We start from the raw sequence: 18973 nt of genomic DNA on the forward strand, positions 1-18973 counted from the left end.
ATATTCACTTGCACGTTTTACCGATATAACGATTTGATGTGTTATGCTGTACTCCAATGTCCCCTAGTGTATTTTCTATGTTTAGCACTGGTTTCAGATGAATACCAGTACCAGCATGAGAGAGCACCAGTAATGGGAATTATAGCATTAAATAATATTTTAACATTTGATTTGCAGCCCAGAGGCAGTGGGCTATATGCAGTTACATCACTAGCACTAGCAACACCACACACTAATCATCATCACCATCATCATCATCATCCTCTGCTCTGTGACCTAAAAACAAGGTGTCAACCAATGACTGGCCGAGAGAGAGAGAGAGAGAGAGAGAGAGAGAAATGGAGAGGGAGAGAGAGAAAGAGAGAGAGAGAGAGAGAGAGAGAGAGAGAGAGAGAGAGAGAGAGTCGTCCTAGATTACCGCCAAGCTGCAGAATCACACAGGCTTTGGGGGTGGACGTGCACGTAAGCGACGTTTCAAATCTCCCCCCACACACACACACACACACACACACACACACTGACGGGAGGAGGAGTCAGACTGTCCAGCAGTTCAGCAGCTGTACTCCTGAAAACAGCCCTCCAACATAAAACCCTGAATTGACTTGATTGGTCAGTTACAGGTACGGTGCTGGGTTAGTGTTCTGGGTTGTGGGTTCAATACCCAGACTCGCTGAGCTCCCACTGTCGGGCCCTAGAGTGGGGGCCCCTAACCCACCCCGGAACATTAGCTCATTCATTGTTTCTCCTGAAATAAAGAGAAATAAAAAAGAGGTTTGAGGATTTAAATGTATTCAACTCAAGCCACAATGCTTTATAGTCTATAGTCTATTATAATCTGTAACTACTGTTTCAACGCAAGTCAAAAACCACCTCTGCTTTCCCGCGTGTGAAATTTAGGCACCTTCCCATGCATCAAGTGTGGACCTGTAGCACACTGGGATCGAAAATACGATCTGTGGGTGGGTACAGTAGATGGCGCTCTTTCCCCTTATAACTCCATAGGGTGATGTCGATCAGCACAAGTCGTCTGTGAGCTGTTGTATCAGAAACGAGTCGCTGCGCTTTCATCCGAGTGCGCTGAGATGCTACTCAGCAGTAGTTGCCTGCGCCACCTATTGGAGACATGTTGATTCTCTGTACTGTGTCTATGGGATCCAGCGACTTTTCGCATTCGGTTTGTATTTGGTTTGTAAGCGCTGCATCGTTGCTAGGGTACCTGTATGTGGGGGAGTAATACATGTAGAGCTTCGGTTACAGTGCATTACCGGCTGATAGTGTCACTTATGAAACACCTCTCAGCCAATCGCATTGCAGGGTCGAAACTAACAGTGTTCCCCTCACCTTCCACCAGCACCGGCCACAGATACAAAAACACTCAGCTAGATCAGAGAGCCTCACTGATACGGTGTTTCTGGAAATATGTCACAGCACGGAAGGAAGTTTCCATCAGTTCCATGTGTTCACTGGAGCACATTTCATTCTCAAAACAAACCCCTTCACGCCCCAATCCATACAGTCCATATACGGACGATACACTGCGAAAACATCCGATCTTCTGAGAGATACTGACCTCTCACCAAAAACCAACACAGTCACGCGTACCTAAACATCTGCAAGTTAAGAAGGTCAACGCTGGACTCTGGACTCAGGAATACCTCGCTGTCTTCTGTAGCTCCAGCTTAACCAGGGGGACCCTGCGCTTCACTGATGTGCCGCCAACCCAGCAGGTGTTGCGTGACCAGGAGAAGGAGGAGAAAGAGGAGGAGGAGGAAGAGGAGGAGGGAGGAGGGAGGGATTTTAATTCAGCTCTGTCCTTGTTTCTGGACTGGTGGATACAGTTCTCTACTCCAGTGAACACAGCACAAACACAGGCTCCAGGGAGACCCTGTGCTTCGTGGGTGTCAGTTCATCTAAATGACGTGAGCAGGGGTTTAAACTGAGAGACGTCTGGGAGTTATAGTCAAAATATCTGAACGAATATCGAAAACTGAACACGTTTTAATTATGTTTTATTGTTTTATATATTATTACTGCTGTTGTTGATGCATGGCAGCCTTTTAAGAGGACCATGTGGCCAAAAGAATTCTGCAGTGTAGATTAATACTAAAGTCTTGCAAACTATGAAGAAAAACATATGGAATAATTTAGTAACCAACAAAAAAAGTGTGAAACAAACCAGAATATGTTTTATATATTTTACATTCTTCAAAGTTAAAACTCTTGCTTAGATAAGAGTTTTATACGTCTTGGCTAGATTTTCTCAGTCAGTTTTATGAGGTAGCATCACCTGTAATATTATCTTAATGTGTTTCTGAAGGCATCAGTTGTAAAGTTTTGAAAAGCTAGATAATCAATATTATGGCAAGAACTACTCAAATAAGTAAAGAAAAAAAAAGACTATTAGAATTTTAAGGTCAGTCAATTAAAAAAAATCAAGAACTTAAAAAAAAAAATAAAAAGTATGCTCTCGAGTACAGTCGCTAAGACCTTCAAAAATGTTATGATGGAACTGGCACTCATCAGGACAGCCCCAGAAAAGGGAGACCAAAAGTTACCTCTGTTGACAGGATAAGTTCATCAGAGTTACCAGCCTAAGAAGCTACAAGTTAATGCTTCTTCACAGAGTATTTTTAAGTTACTTAAGTTACTACATGATTCCTTTTAGTGTTCCTTATTCATATTCAATACTACATTGGACTGAAACATATGGAAATATTAATATCAACATTAACATTTCCATTTATCTTTTTATTTGTATAATATTTTTATTTATTTATTGGACTTTAATACAATATTTGCATGGAAGTGGACACATAAATAACATTTAAAACATTTTTATCAGCCTGAAAGAACAATAAAACCATTTGGGAGAAGAAATCCTGATTCTTGTATTAAAGGGCTAAATAGCATAAATGTATTTTTGTCTTGCTTATGAAATTAAGTTCCTATATGAACACATAATGGAGTTTTGAAAAAATACTATGGCTGTATACGTATCACAATTAAATATACAGATCTGGAAAACAATAAGAGAGCACTTAAAATAACGAGTTTCTTTAAATTTACCAAATTGAAAACCGCTGGAATATAATCAAGAGGAAGATGGATGATCACAAGCTGATCATCAAACCAAACTGAACTGCTTGAATTTTTGCACCAGGAGTGTAAAGAGCATAAAGTTATCCAAAAGCAGTGTGTAAGACTGGTGGAGGAGGAGAACATGATGCCAAGATGCATGAAAACTGTGATTAAAAACCATCAGGGTTATTCCACCAAATATTGACTGATTTCTGAACTCTTAAAACTTTATAAAAGCCATAGTCATAGTATAAAACACAATATATAATACATATATCAGATTTAGAAACATTTTGAAACGCAGGAGTGTGGGCCTTTTGCTGCTGCTGAAATATTAAGACCACTTCAACCTGTGAAACATGGTTGTGGCAGCAGAATAGTGGTAATTCTAAGGAAAACAGGCAATGGATAATATCCCTACTGTAAAACATGGTGGTGGGAGCATCATACCATTGAAATAAAGGTACTTCTCAGGCGGAAGGTCAAGAAGGCTAAAACTAACTAAACAAAAGAGATTTTCAGTCATGTAGAAGAACATTGTTTAGAAAAACTCAACAACACCAATCTTTCAACACCATATCATCAGATATATTTTCATTACACATAGTATTCCATCTTTTTTCACATCTTTTATTTCCAATCAAACATTCTGCTGATAGCGACGCTCAAACCCATCCATACCAGCATGTCTGCTTGCTATAAAAGAAGCAGCGTGTAATGAATTGGTAAATGAAAGGGTGAAGGTCAGGAGACCATTGTGCTCGTGATGCGCACCACTAACTCGAGACTGCAGATCAATAGTGATCACTACTGCAATTACCGCCGCTAAAGAACTGTGCTGGGGTCCAGAAACCAAACTTTTTACAAAAAAAAATTGTACAGATCAAAAAATTAAAGCCACCTTTTCATCTAAAGCTATTAACAATAGAGGTGAAAGAAAATATCAATATCATATTGTATTGCGAGATTATGATTTATAGTACTGTATAAATATATATATATATAAATATATATATATATACTTAAAACACTGTACCGATTTTTGATTATTAGTTTACATTAGTAAAGACTGGTGTCAAACAGTGGGTCATTTAGTGTTGTGTTTAAACCCGTCCACTAGAGGGCCGCTGTTCTTGACTCCCAGTCGCTGACTGAGTCAGATATCTAGCATGGCAAAAAAAAAAAATTGCCAGGCGTCTGCGATTGGTCAGAGATCCCAGATTTGCCTCAGAGCAGAGTTTTTTTTTAATCAGTGATCAACAAAAAAAAACAACTGTTGGCCACTGAAAAACTGAGCTAAAATCGGCATTCCTGGCATTCCTTGTTTAGTGTAGTTTTTGGTGTTTCTAAAGTTTCTCATTAAATAAAGGCTGCAGATCCATGTGGTTCACGGACGAAAGGAATTGTGGGTAATTTACGTGAACACTCAGGTTTGTGGAAAGTGGAGCAGATTGAAGCCAGTGTGTTTTTTAAGGTACCTCCATGTCTATGTTACCTTCTGGCTCCCTTCTATTAATTAGGCTGTTAAACATAGCCAGATCTGCTAGCATTAGCCACACTTCACATATGATACCGAAATGTGTTTAAAAATGTGTTTAAATATGATAATATCTTTGTTAAAATATATAAGAGTATTCGTGAGGTTGGGTACTGATGATGTTCGATAAGGCTACTGAAGATCTGCCCTTTCAACTCATCCCAAAGAAGCTGGATGAAGCTCCACCACCCCCGAGAACACAGTTCCAGTGCTCCAAAGCTCAACATCGTTCCTATTGGTCAGCGCTGTATACCACTGGAAATGTGGACCTCATGGTGCTTTTTTTTATATATATAATTTTATTTCTATTTTTTTCCCATTTTCTCCCCAATTTACACGGCCAATTACCCAACCCACTCATTAGGACTCCCCCTATCACTAGTAATGCCCCAACACACCAGGAGGGTGAAGAAGACTAACACATGCCTCCTCCGATATATGTGAAGTCAGCCTCCGCTTCTTTTCGAGCTGCTGCTGATGCAGTATTGCCGAGCAGCATCACAGGTTCCGATACATCAGCTCACAGACGCCCTGTGTTGTGGACATCACCCTAGGAGTGATGTGGGGAGAGAGCGCCATCTACCCACCCGGAGGGAGCAGGGCCAATTTTGCTCCCTCTGAGCGCCGGGAGCTTGATGGCAAAGCTGCATGAGCGGGGGTTCGAACCTGCGACCTCCCGCTCATAGTGGCGGCGCTTTAGACCGCTGGACCCCTCGGCGCCCATCAGTGCTTTTTTTAATGAAGATTATATGCAGCAATAAGTAGCTGACGCTTCATAAAGCTTTCATATTCATTGAAATCATTCAGATAATAAGGATTAAACCATAAACTGTTCATATAACTCAATGGATGTGGGTTCGATTAAAACCAGTAATCCCTGTTTTTGCATAAACTGCATTATTACATAAATTGCATATATACTATACATGCAATATACAAGCTGGGGGGTGGGATAGAGGGTGGGATTACAACACAAGTAATGGTGGAAAGTGGGACGAATCCATGGCAGCCTCAGGGAGGGGCGCACGGGATACACAGATCCGAAATAAACAAATGAAAGTTTGAAGGGCCGGATTATCTCTTATTTGCTGGAGCAGATTGAGCCGAGTCCTGTTGTAAACAGCTCTGATGGTGGAGGAACCCAGTGAACATGTTATTAGACTGGTTTTAAGCTTCGAGGCAAATTTCAAGCATTCCTACAATTGGTTTGATAGTTAATTCAGTGATAGCAATGTAAACAAGGTCTATCAGTAGACTTTAAACCCACTATTCATCTCATCTAAAATAAATCAAGCCCGTTTTATGTAAAAATCAGATATATCCAAACAATACTCAACTATTTTTGGTTAAGGGAACATTTTTTGTCACACATACATTCAAACTGAAAAAAATAAGAGATCACTTCAGTTTCTGAATCAGTTTCTCTGATTTTGCTATTTATATATATATGTTTGAGTAAAATGAACACTGTTGTTTTATTCTATAAACAAATTCCAAGCAAAAATATTGTCATTTAGAGCATTTATTTGCAGAAAATGAGAAATGTCTGAAATAACAAAAAAAGATGCAGAGCTTTCAGACCTCAAATAATGCAAAGAAAATGTAAAAGTTTATATTCATAACGTTTTAAGAGTTCAGAAGTTTTCATGCATCTCTGCATGTCCTCCTCCACCACAAACTAAACTTACTTCAAAAAATTGAGAAAACTTATTTTAGCCTAACTTAAAACATCAAGTTATTACAACTAAAAGGGGAAGTTAATTTTGCTTTTTTATTTTTGTTATACTGTAAGACCAGATAAGTTGAGTTTTAACTTTTTAACTTAACTTTTTAAGGCAAGCAGTTTGATCTTTTATTTTTAAATAATGGTGAGTGAAAACTTGAGTTAGCGTAAATTAAAACATCAAGTTATTAGTTGTTGATTTAACTTTTTTTTATTTCTGTTGTACCAATTCATTTCCTGAAAAATTCTACTTAGTATCTTGTGTTCCAAATAAATAAATGTGTCAATTTCTTCTTGCTTTTTTCATTAAATTGCATTTTACCTCAATATTTCACACTGTAAGTCTGGAAAAGCTGAATTTATAGACAGTCTACAAGTTTACCAAAGGTAGCCCGAGGAGGAATGACTACACACTGATGGTGAGTGTCAGAAATTGGAGGACACACCCAGTATGCAAATAGTTTGTCCCAACAGATTTAACTCAAGGGTCTCTGTTTGGATGTATGTTGAATGTGCTCAAAAATGTTCAACTAATTTATAATAGCTGAGTAATATAAAAAATATGTTTTTTTCATTAAACAGACATAATTTGTATGAGTTCAAACTAATTGTGGGTTTACAGTGTATAGAGTGAGGAGTATTGAGAGCACAGCCAACACAGAGTTACTGCAGCTCAGAAAATGATGCTTGTTCTTATAACCTACAACACAGAGACCGAGCAGTTAATCATAATATACAATCTACAAGTTTACCTAATGTAGCCCAGGGGGGAATTACTACACACTGAGTGTCTGAAACTGGGGGACACACCCAGTAAACAAATAGATAGATTGTGCCAGAAGCCAATGGAAAAGAAGCTGCCAATGGCAACTCAATGACAAGTTCAAGAAGCACTTTCACTTTGACCACTGAATTTCTGAACGTACAATACAGTACACACACACAAACATCCACTCAACCCCAACTCTGATGGTTCAGAGTCTCTGTCTCTGTCTACAGCAGCAGCCGGTTGCATAAAAACCTTAAAAAAAAAAAAAGCTGCTGGATTAACCTGCATTCCATCCAAGCGCATTACGCACGGTCTAAACCCAACTGCACAAATTTTAAATGATGCAGCGCAATCAGTACAGTACAGACACAACACACAGTAACGCACACACACTAACATGCACACAACACACTCACGCACGTGCTTGCTATGTGCATGCACTGTAAAAAAAAAAACTTAAAACTCTTAAAATAATGTTTCTTAATATGAGTTTGGCTTGTTGGCAAAATGTAAAAATGTAGTTGAGCTCTATAGTTGAGGCCAAGCTAACTACTCTGCACTACTGCACATGCTCAGTTTGACTCATGCAGGAGTTTTCACCTGATCTTGGTCAGGCATTTGCATATTGGGCGTGTCCTCCCACCTCTCTCTCACCCACCATCAGTGTGTAGTCATTCCCCACAGGCTGCTGCTGCCTTCTCTTGGGATATATATATATATGTGTTATGTAATTGTGTTATGTAACTATAGACTAATCTCAGTGTTGAAGGCTATAAGAGCAAGTTACTGTGTCTTGTGTTGCTCAGTGTGACTTGACATGTTGGTTGGGTCCAGCTGGTCACATCTGCATTACTGCAATTACTTATATGACTGACAATAAGATGTAAACATAATAGTCGGTAATTCTCAGTTGCTGACTTAAATGAACAAAAAAGGTGTGCTGTGCTCATTATGTGAGTTTGATTTATTTATGTAAAACAAGTTAATTGTTTAATTGATCGTAAATTATAGCCAGCAACACATTTCATAGAACCTAACAAAGTGAATTTCTAACTTGGTGAGACTTGGTAATAAAGTTTTTATGCATATGAAAAATGCATATTTTGCAAAAATGCATATAACTAAAAAAACTAAAGATTTCTGTTGGCTTCTCTGTGTCCCCGCGAAAACGTGGCGCTCATCAAACCAAGAAACAGAGCTGTGCGTAAAAGCGCGCGAACGCTGCGTCCTACAAACACGGCGAGTATGGCACGAGCTACAGCGCGAGACTCTGACTCTTACAACCCGCGCGAGAAAACGCAAACATGATGCGTAAAAGATTCTAAACACACAGCAGTGTATCTTGGGTACTCTGCGTATACATCCCGCCCGGGCTGCTACTCATGTAGGACACGCTTTGAGTCCCACGTGCGACCGTTCTGTGCGCGCAGGGATAATAACAATCTCCCTCACTCGCTTGTTTGCATGCGCGCGCACGCTAAGGAAAAGTTCCACTCCACCAGCTCCGCGTGCCAACCATACGCCTGCATACACTCTTACAAACAGACATGGAGGTGTCCGTTTTTATGCACAGAAAGAGCAACTTCAGGTTCTCTTTCAATTGTTGGTTCTTTTAATAAAGACTTTTACAAAAAAGCATAAAAAGTTCAAAACCGATTTAAGGTTTTTACTGCGCTCCTAAAAACTACATTGCTGAATAGTACTACAAAAAAATATTCAGAATCTTGTGTTACCCTGTAAATATCAGGTGTGAGTGTGAAGAGCTTTCTCCACATCAACTGAAAATATTTGACAATTAAAAAAAGAAGAATGCCAGGTATAATAGAAGCATGGTCTACAGGGCCATATACATATTTTAGTAGACAGTTCTTTAAATAACTATTTTGAAAACTTTTAATTTACTATAAAGGAGCTTTGCAGCATTATTAAAAATAACGTTCTCAAAAACATCTCAACTGATCAATTGATATTTATTTTATGTGGCGCAAAAAACGATCTTAAATTCCGGATAATCTTTACAAGATTCAAAACGTGCCAAACCAAAACTTAAGGGTCTTAAAAGGAACACATCATAGTTCTTCATAAAGACTTGTTTATTTGGTGAATCTTTAAATAATCATTTTGCGCCATTACGGGAGCTTGGGGAATCTTCTCAAAGTTATAAGGACCTCCATATGGTTCATATTCCAAACCCAATCCCAAAATTCTTTAAAAAAATTAGGGTTAAACTGTGATAGAAAGAAGTTCTACAGAGCACATTTGGTTCTATAAGGAAAATTTCAACTAATGGATCTTTAAGCAACAACTTTGCTTATGTGTAAAGACATGTTTCAAAGTTTAAAGAATCTCCACGTCTTTAAAGAATCTACACTTTTAAAACAAGACAACTAGAACCAAATAATAACTACTTTGTGCCACTAAACATTGTTGTTTCTTTGAATACTTTTTCTGTAAATGAAAAACAAATGAAAAACTTTTTCCAATATTTTATTTTTTTTTTACAAAACTGTACAAAGTAACAAGAAGCCTAGATTTGTAAAATAACCACTGTCCTGTAGGCTATTTTTAAAATAGGAAAAATGTTCCATTCGTCTGACGGTAAAGAAGAACCAGTTTTGAGAACTTGGATGTAAGTGTTCTTCACACTCATGCATGCCTTTTACAAAACAAAATGTTAATAGACTAGAATCCTTTGTAGTAACTAGGGATCCATTAAAAATGAAAACTTTTGGCTGAAAGTGAAACATAACAAAATTGTATCATGACTAAATGAATTTAATGGCCTGAAAAATCATAAGCAAAACTAAAATGTAAAAATATATATTGAACACTGAACCAAACCTTTGTAGCATGATAGCATCCTAGCAGAGACACCAACAAAGCACAGTATATGCTTATACATAAAAAAATAGCCATTGTTTCGTATAAATGTAATAGTCTTCTCATCACGTATTCGGACGACCAGCTAAAGTGCTTGTTTTTATATTTTCGGGTTTTGTCATTTTCTAGCAAATAATTTTGTTTGCCGAATATTCGGTGCATCCTTTGTAGCAATTCTGTTTTAAGGAGTGTATGAAGAAAGTCCTTGAAAAAGTCTCGGAAGGACTTTAAAGTATTTTTAAAATCGTATCTTTCCATGCAGCTACAAGTTAACAAGGCATGGTATACACACAACCGTTCCTTTTTTTTTCTTTTTTTCTTTTTTACCAAGGATTCTTTAAGAAACGCTTGTATGAGAATGCAAAAAGAGGACCAAGCCATTTAATCCTCCTGCCTGAGTGTAGAATACAATAGACAACATTTTTATGAGTGCATCATGTGGACAGTGTGGACAGTGTAGTGTGCGCATGAGGGCACGCGCACAGGTGAGCGTGTCCAGGTGTTGCTGCTGTTGTTTACCTGCGTTCCGGAGCTTCTTGTTCCTGTAGACAGAGAAGATGACCAGCAGGTTGCCCAAAATATCCACCACGATGGTGAAGATGAGGAAGCAGCCCAGCGTGGTGGCCACCCAGGGCGGCCGCTGCTCGAACGCAGAGCCGTTCCCGTAGCTTCCATTCAGGATCATCTCACTCTCCACCAGCCCCAAACTTTTCTCTCTCACACACACACACACACACACACACACACTCTCGCGCGCGCGCTCAGCCCAGGCAGCCGCTCGGTCGCGCCGCTGCGCTCGGCATCACTGAGCCGGAGCCGCGAGCCTCCCCGGCGCGCACGCTCCTCTCCATACTGCCTATCTGCCCCTCCACAGCCCCCCGCTGCCCTCAGTGCCGCCCCCCCGGGGTGAGTTTCTGTTCCCGCCGCACGCGTTCCTCTCACGCCGGGCAACACTGTTTCTGGCGGCGCGCGCGCCCATCTCTCCGCCTTATGCGGGATTTGTTTTATTTGCGCCCGTATTCTGACTGCACACGCCCACTCGCAGGTGTGGCAACTGCAGAGTATGAATGCACGAGGCGGGATGGCGCTCAGCCAATCGCAGCGCCAAAGGGCGGGGCGCGCGCGCCTGCACGAGGCGCTACCAGCCAACCAGAAAGCAGCAGGGCAGTCCAAGCACGATTAACCAGACAACCAATCAGTGCGCGCCCGGCCTGCCCCATCACATAGGCCAGGCCTATTTTGTTAATGGCTCGTGATGTGCTCGTGAGCAGCGTCCCGTGCTGCCACCTGCTGGGGAGCGCGCGGTGTTTATGTCTGAGATTTTTTTTAGTTCAGATAATTAAAAAATAAAAAAACACGCAAGTGCTGCTCGCGCTCGCTCATTCACCGGTACGGTCGCAGCGGTGTAGGTGCACGCGGGCCCTCGCGCTCTGATGAGTCATAATCTTTTTTTCCAGATGTGCCGTTTGTTTATTTACTTTACAGCAAGAGAGAGAGAGACAATGAGAAATAGACAGAGGAGAGAGAGAGAGAGAGAGAGAGAGAGAGAGAGAGAGAGAGAGAAAGACAATGAGAAAAAGACAAAGATAGAGAGAGAGACAAACAGACAGACAGATAGACAGAGCAAAAAACAGAGAGACAGACAGGGAGAGAGAGAGAAAGAGACAAACGAAAAGAAAAAGAGAGACAGACAGACAGATGCACAGAGAGAGTGAGAGATGGACAGAAAGAGAGATACAGACATGCGAACAGAGAAATAAACAGAAAGACAGAAAGAGACAAACAGACGAACGACAGACAGGCGGACATTGAAAGAAACAGATAGAGAAATTGCGAGGGAGGCAAACAGACAGACAGACAAACAGAGAGACAAAGAGAGAGATAGAGAAAAACAGACATACAGATAGAGCAAGAGAGAGAGAGAGACAGAAAGAGAGAAAAAACAGAGAGGCAGACAGATGCACAGAATGAGAGAGCGAGACAGACAGATGCACAGAAAGAGAGACAGACAGACGCAGAGAGAAAAAGAGAGAGAGAGAAAGAAAGACGGACAGAAAGAAAGAAACAAATAGGCTAAGTGTGAAAGAGACAGAGAGAGAGAAAAACAGATAGACAAACAAAAAAACAGACATACAGGGAGAGACAGACAGACAGGCAGGCGGACAGAGACGTTACTACCTGGACGTGTCTAACGATTCTCAGCAAAGAAAAACTTTATTTCATTTATTCTGTTTATTATTAATGTAAAGTTTGCCTAGCTGGCAACAGGCACGCGCTATGGGTTTGTGCTCTGCTGTGTGTTCATGTGTGCATAACAAACAAGGTTGCGCAAATGTGTTGACAATTCACTGCCAAGATAGCAATGAACTTTGGACTGTTGACTGTTGTCTAGGTTGTGTTTAGTCAGTAGTCAGTGGTGCACCTGTGTTTTCTGTTGCCAAGATAGAAATGAAACATAGATCTATTTACAAGCAGCATTGCTATTTAAACGACACAGGAGCGAGGCGTGAAAATAGACAGATGGTGGAGTGTAAGATAGCAATGAGCATTGTGACGCACTTTGCAAAGACTGTAAGATATGGGCTAGCTAGAGCTGTTTTGGTGGCTCGAGGGAAACTTAACCAAGGACTTCACTTCTGCTAGGAGACTCCAGAGGTGAGCATTCGAAAGAAAGGCTTTTTTTATTGAAGACAAAACCTTTACAATTTGATCAAAATCGAATCAAAATTTCTGAAGCGGTTTCTCCAGAGTGGCAATGAAACAAGCTTTTATTTACTCAAACTAAAGTCAGTCGGGCTTTACCATAGACTGTGTGTGTAGCTGGACAGAGCATCGTCTCTCAAAAGTGTTGCCACCACAGGTCGGGCGCCCCCTGCTGTTTGGTTGCAGAAATCTGTGTAACTCCACCCATCCCCATAGGTTTCAATGGCAAAACAACAAGACAACTTTCAATCACGTTTTTTTCTAATATACTGTAATTCTACCTCCATTATTTAAATGCAGCAGCTAGTGTAACCTCTGCTTATATTGTCAACTTTTTATATCCCCACAGAATTCGTTTTTTAAAACGTTATTCAGCTCTATTCAAAAAAGGTGTGGTTAATGTAAAAGGGCTGGGTTACACCTCTAGCCAGGGTGGGACCAATGACTGTATGGGCGGGACCATAGACTGTGTATAAGTTAGCTCTGTGGAGACAGCCCTTAGCAGGGGCGGGGTTATTTAAATGAGTAGGCTGTCTCTTTACAGTCTTTCTCCCTCCTCTGGTCTCTACTGCTCAGACTCGGGTTTCAGGATCACCAACATGGAGGAAGATTTTGGCTTCATCCAGAAATTTGGCTACTCCTCCTTTCCTACTCCTCTTCTCCTACTCCTCCTTTACTACTCCTCCTCTCCTACTCCTCCTCTCCTACCCCGGAAGAAGGTGGAGGAATAATTCAGTATAAATATATATATATCACTAAAGAATGAAGAACGTTCTGCTCTCTCTGCTGCTCCCACATCTTCTCAGAGTGTGTAGAAAGAAAGAAATACAGGAACAGAAAAGGAGAAATCTGACACAAACTGATATAAATAACGATTTAATTTAGATTTATTTATTCAATTTAACAGATTACAAAATATAAAACATAATGTATTTAAATGTACCATTACGTTTGCACACCCTACATGTTTTTTATTTAAGTTATTAACTTGTAAAATACAATAACTTGTATTTGTTAACAATAAATGTTAAATCCAATAATATGAATTATATAATAATATAAATGGATAAATCTCATAAATCCACTGTCTGGTTGGTTGTGAGTGAAGCTGCTGATTGGCGCCCTCTTGTGGATGAAAATGAAGAGACACCTAAACTCAGACTGTTTAAACTCTTATAGCAGGAGTTCTCATCAGGACTTTAGAAAGTGTTCTGGCTTTATTAAACCACAAGAGGGCGCGCTCGAGAGAGACCAAAATGAATGAATTCATATGGAGAAATGAAACAAAATCAGAGTTTAAAAACATTTGATCAATTTTCTACTAAAATAATTACTTATTTAATAAGCAAAAAGAAACAACATTGCATGTTTCAGCGCTGAAATCATTTTTAAAAGCTTTTAAATTCCAGTTTTAACCTTTTAATCTCAGAGCTCTGACTGTATCTCCAGCATCAGCTCAACAACCAGCCAATCAGCTCACAGTATCAGTAATGCAGCACCTTTACTGACTAAAACCTGATTACTGTAGAAAAAGTAGAAATATATAGGTAAGTTTTTATTGAGTTTTTAGTGGCAGAAATTCTTTAACGTTCTAAAATTAAAGGAATATCCTGGATATATGTAGTTAGACTCTATTTTTAATTTGTGTTTTAGCCATTTAGCTCCATTCACCCCAATTCATTAAGATCTCTCTCGCGGGCTCCCTCGAGCGGTTACAGTTATTTACTTATATAAAGGAGAGATAAGAGGTTGGTAGACTGACCACAGAGAATACACACTTTAATAATCCTTTCCGTTTTTCTCTGGACAAAAACTAAAATATGATATTTTTCAGAACATTTTAGATAGAATTTCTCTTTGTTCACTGAATTAAACAGATGAGAAAAAGAAACATATCATATTTAACTTCTCCACATGAAATAAACTGAAATATATTTTTAATTTTTAATTATTTAATTTCTTATTCACAGAGTAAAACATTTCAGCAATTGAGGGAAATAAAATAGCCGAATACAGGGGTGTCTATAAACATTTAGACTGTTTATTGAATAACTCCGGATCTGGTCCGAGTCCTACTGAGAACTCCTGCTATAAGAGTTTAAACAGTCTGAGTTTGGGTGTCTCTTCATTTTCATCCACAAGAGGGCGCCAATCAGCAGCTTCACCCACAACCAACCAGACAGTGGCTTTATGAGATTTATACATTTATATTATTATATAATTCCTATAATTTAACTTATTTTACCACTTAAATAAATAAATAAATAAATTCATGTAACGTGTGCAATCTTAATGGTACATTCAAATATATTGTGTTATAATATAAAAATATTATATTTCATTTTGTTTCCTTTAAAAAAATGTATTCACTGATTTTCACCGAAATTTGACCAAATTAGAATTAGAATTTATTTATTGTGATTACAAACACGACTTTCATAAATGAAGAACAGCAGTAGCACTATCACACAACAACAACAATAATAATAATAACAACAATAATAATAATAATAATAATAATATGATAATTGATTAGCTGAAATAAAACTGATTGTTTTAATGTTTTTAGTCATTTCTGAATGTTTTTTTTAATATTATATGTAATAAATAAAAGAACGATCTGGATATGTGTGATAACGCTGTTGAATATCCTGATATTGATGTGAAACACAATAAATTAAGATTCTAAAGTTTAAGCTACTTAAAGTTTTTTAAAACTCTTTTTTCCCCACACTCTACCACACTCTGCCTCACTTTACCTTGCTCTACCGCACTGTATGTCACTCTCTCACTCTTCCTCCCTCTATCTCACTCTGCCTCATTTTTTCTCTTTAATAGTTCTTTAAACTCAGAGCTCTGACTGTATCTCCAGCATCAGCTCACCAACCAATCAGCTCACAGTAGCAGTAACGGTAACATATTTACTGTGTAAAATCTGTTTGCTGAAGAAAAATGAAAATATATAATTAGGGTTTCTTGGCTTATTTAACTAAAAACGTCAACTGACTTTTTTTTTAAATAAATGTACTATCCTGTATAAATTAGATAGTTACTATTTTTGTAGTATATGAAGCTGGTACATGTTACATCCCTATTCTAATATGTAGTCTGGTTACGACCACTAGAGGTCACTAATAAGTTATGCTGTGTGGGTACTTCCACTATAGAGCAAGTCTGTGTGTGTGTGTGTGTGTGTGTGTGTGTGTGTGTGTGTGTGTGTGTGTGCATCTGAAGAGTTCTAAGTAAAGCGGAGTTCATGAGCACAAGCAAGGTGTCGCGTGTTTATTCTGAAGACAACACGATAATTTTAATTTAAGTTTTTAGTTATTTAGCTCCATTCACCTCCATTCATTTAGATCTCACTCGCGGGCTCCCTCTAGTGGATACAGTTATGTACTGATATAAAGGAGAGATAGGAGGTTGGTAGACTGACCACTTCTTATATATCAGAAAAACAGAGTCTGTAGAGAGCAGAGAATACACACTTTTTTTCGAGCCACAAACATGTTTTTTCTGAACATTTAGATTGAATTTCTCTTTGTTTACTGAATTAAACAGATAAGAGGGGGAAAAAACATATCGTATTTAACTTCTCCACAGGAAACAAACTGAAATAGGATATTTTTCTGAACATTTTAAATTACATTTCTCTTTATTTACTACATTTAACAGACTAAAATGTTTCAGCAATGGGGAACTTAAAGTGGCTGAATACAGGGGTCTCCATGAACAAGTTTAGTGGTTAACTCCGGATCTGAACCGAGTCCTGCTGAGAACTCCTGCTATAAGAGTTTAAACAGTCTGAGTTTGGGTGTCTGTTCATTATTGATCCACAACAGGGCGCCAATCAGCAGCTTCATCACAGAGCCGGTTTATACCGACAATTCCCACTTCTCACATCTCTGCCGTTATATCAGTAATTAACTGTAACCGCTAGAGGGAGCCCCCGAGTCAGACCAAAATGAATGGAGATGAATGGATAAAGAATAATAAAATATTTAGTAAAAAAAAAAAAAAAAAAAAAAAAAATATATATATATATATATATATATATATATATATTTGTATTTTCCCAGAGTAATCAGTTTTTAATTAATTTAAGTCAATTTAAAAAAGGGTTTCATGAATAGTCCAAAATTACACAAACCGTAATACTATAACCTAACATAATTTGGAGATTTTTTTGTTAAAAAAAAGAAAGAAAAAAGCTTTTTTTTGCATAATATTGCACATCTGAATGAAACTAGATAGATTTCCCACTCATCTGAGTATTTTATTAAGAAAAAAAAGTACTTCAACTTTCAAAAGTACTCCAAAAAGTAATACTATATACTATAATACATTTAATTCATTAATTTAATGTAAACACTAGAGGGAGCCCGCGAATGCGACCAAAATGAATTGAGATGAATGGAGCTAAACGGATAAAAACTCTGATTAAAAATATGATCTCAGGTACCATATGAACAATATGATCTCAGGTACCACAATTAAACACCGTGAGAATCTTCTCTGTGCAGACATTGTAAGTAGCCATGTTTTTGGTTGATTTATCTAATTCTACATTTGCTATGATTACTCCTCTCCCTCAGGTTCAGGACGGAGAGGAAGAGTGTGGGGGTGAACTTTGAAGATTTGGGCTGGAGTTCAGAGCAGTTTCTCAGATATGGATTTGAAGCTGAAGTCTAGGTTCAGTCCAGAAGCTGCTGATCTGGTTTCTTAGGTGAAAAGCAGATCGAGGGGAGAAGAACTGAGGGAGTAGCAGAGCTGCAGGTATCTGATTTCATCTAAGTGAGGGTTTAAATAGGCTAAATGGCCCAAATGCTTTGGATAGAATGTGAATTGTAGCACGATTGAACCAGCTCCCTGTCATGGCCTATTACTGATACAATAATTCATTAGTTATGATCTGATATCATATATCATATGAGACAACCCTACTGTACAGCAAAGTGTGATTTATTTATAGGGATAGATGCAGATGGAGCCTGTAGGGTAATTTATCACAGCATAATTTAGATAAAATTCGAATGTGAGAAATCCCAGATTATGAAAAGATGACCACTGAGTCAAAGTTTAGAATTTACATTATATTAAAGTTTACTGGAAAAATAGTTTTTAGTAGTATTACAGATATATAAAAAGAACATAAATTAATAGATACATTAGAAAAAAATAAAAGTACATGAATGAGTCAAAACAGTGTAATTATACCTCGATCAGTCAACCGAGACAGAGACAAAAGCAAACCCTTGGGAATCTCTTTCCCCTAACCCAACACATACTTTATCCAAACCCTTTTCTTTATGCAAATGACATGTAAATCAATATGATTCAATGCAATTGTTTATAATCTATGTATACGACTACATCAGCCGTGTCCAGTAAAAGATTGTTGTCCAGCTCCAGTGATATGATTAGCTCAAGCCAGTCTGTTAAACAAGTTCTTATCATCCCTGTGTTTCATGTACTTATGAAACTGTCCTTAAGTATCCTAAAGTCTGTGAGAAGATGAAACAGAAGAAAGGAGAAGATGGAAAGATCTTCTGGCCTGTGTACAACTTTACGTCTTGTAGAACAGCCATGCGCTGTCTATCTGAGGACAGGTTCCCATCACCACACTTAGATAGCTTGACGTCTCCTAGTTCATATAAACTGGTCCCAGAACAGCAGAGCAACAGCAGAGCCACTCAGGGTCACACTCTTCTCACAGCTCTTATTGTTCATAAAAACTCCCTTACCTCCCTGATTCCTTGCCTTGTTTCACTGTGACACAGTTTATATATATAAAGAAAATACATGAAGACAAAAAAAGCTAATATTGCACTTTGTGTATTGTAATAGTTGTGATATTTCCACTGCATCATGCCATTGTATATACAGTAATTTACACAAACTATTTATGGACACAATTTAAAAGCCTGGGTCATTTATGTGATTTTACATTACAACAGAGGAAAATAAACCAAAATACAGTTAAAATAATCTGAAAAGATCTGAAAAAATATATATTTTGTAAGCAATACATTTTTTTCTTACACATACCGTCGATATACAGTGTTTTGTAACATAAAATAACGGTTCTAATGGTTCTAATTCTAGTCATGATGATATTTTTTGGCATCACCAGATCTCAAAGCGCTGGTCTGAGAGGAAGAGCTGTCTGTCTGTGATTCTGTTGTTGAAGAGTCTGTAGAGAGAGAGATATACCTCAAACACACACACATTAATACTCTACTAATAGAGCAGAACTAGAAAACACTAACACACAAAAGTCAGTGGT

The 18973-nt window shown here is 38.4% G+C and overlaps 2 protein-coding genes across 8 annotated transcripts in view; both read right to left on the bottom strand.

The window, feature by feature from the left end:
• The window catches only part of mtnr1aa (melatonin receptor 1A a), a 68696-nt gene extending 57775 nt beyond the window's left edge, over positions 1-10921 (bottom strand). The window contains exon 1 of the mRNA XM_022682135.2: positions 10507-10921. Coding sequence (XP_022537856.2) covers positions 10507-10672 — 166 coding nt within the window. The 5' untranslated portion in view covers positions 10673-10921. The remainder of the gene's footprint in view (positions 1-10506) is intronic.
• A 6844-nt stretch (positions 10922-17765) lies between these two features.
• Positions 17766-18973, bottom strand: part of LOC111190427 (uncharacterized) — a 59110-nt gene continuing 57902 nt past the window's right edge. For all 7 annotated transcript variants that reach the window (XM_049472591.1, XM_049472588.1, XM_049472589.1 and 4 more), the window contains one exon: positions 17766-18880. In XM_049472591.1, coding sequence (XP_049328548.1) covers positions 18814-18880 — 67 coding nt within the window. In that variant the 3' untranslated portion in view covers positions 17766-18813. The remainder of the gene's footprint in view (positions 18881-18973) is intronic.

Source organism: Astyanax mexicanus, chromosome 25, assembly GCF_023375975.1.
Source record: "Astyanax mexicanus isolate ESR-SI-001 chromosome 25, AstMex3_surface, whole genome shotgun sequence".
Lineage (NCBI taxonomy): Eukaryota > Metazoa > Chordata > Actinopteri > Characiformes > Acestrorhamphidae > Astyanax > Astyanax mexicanus.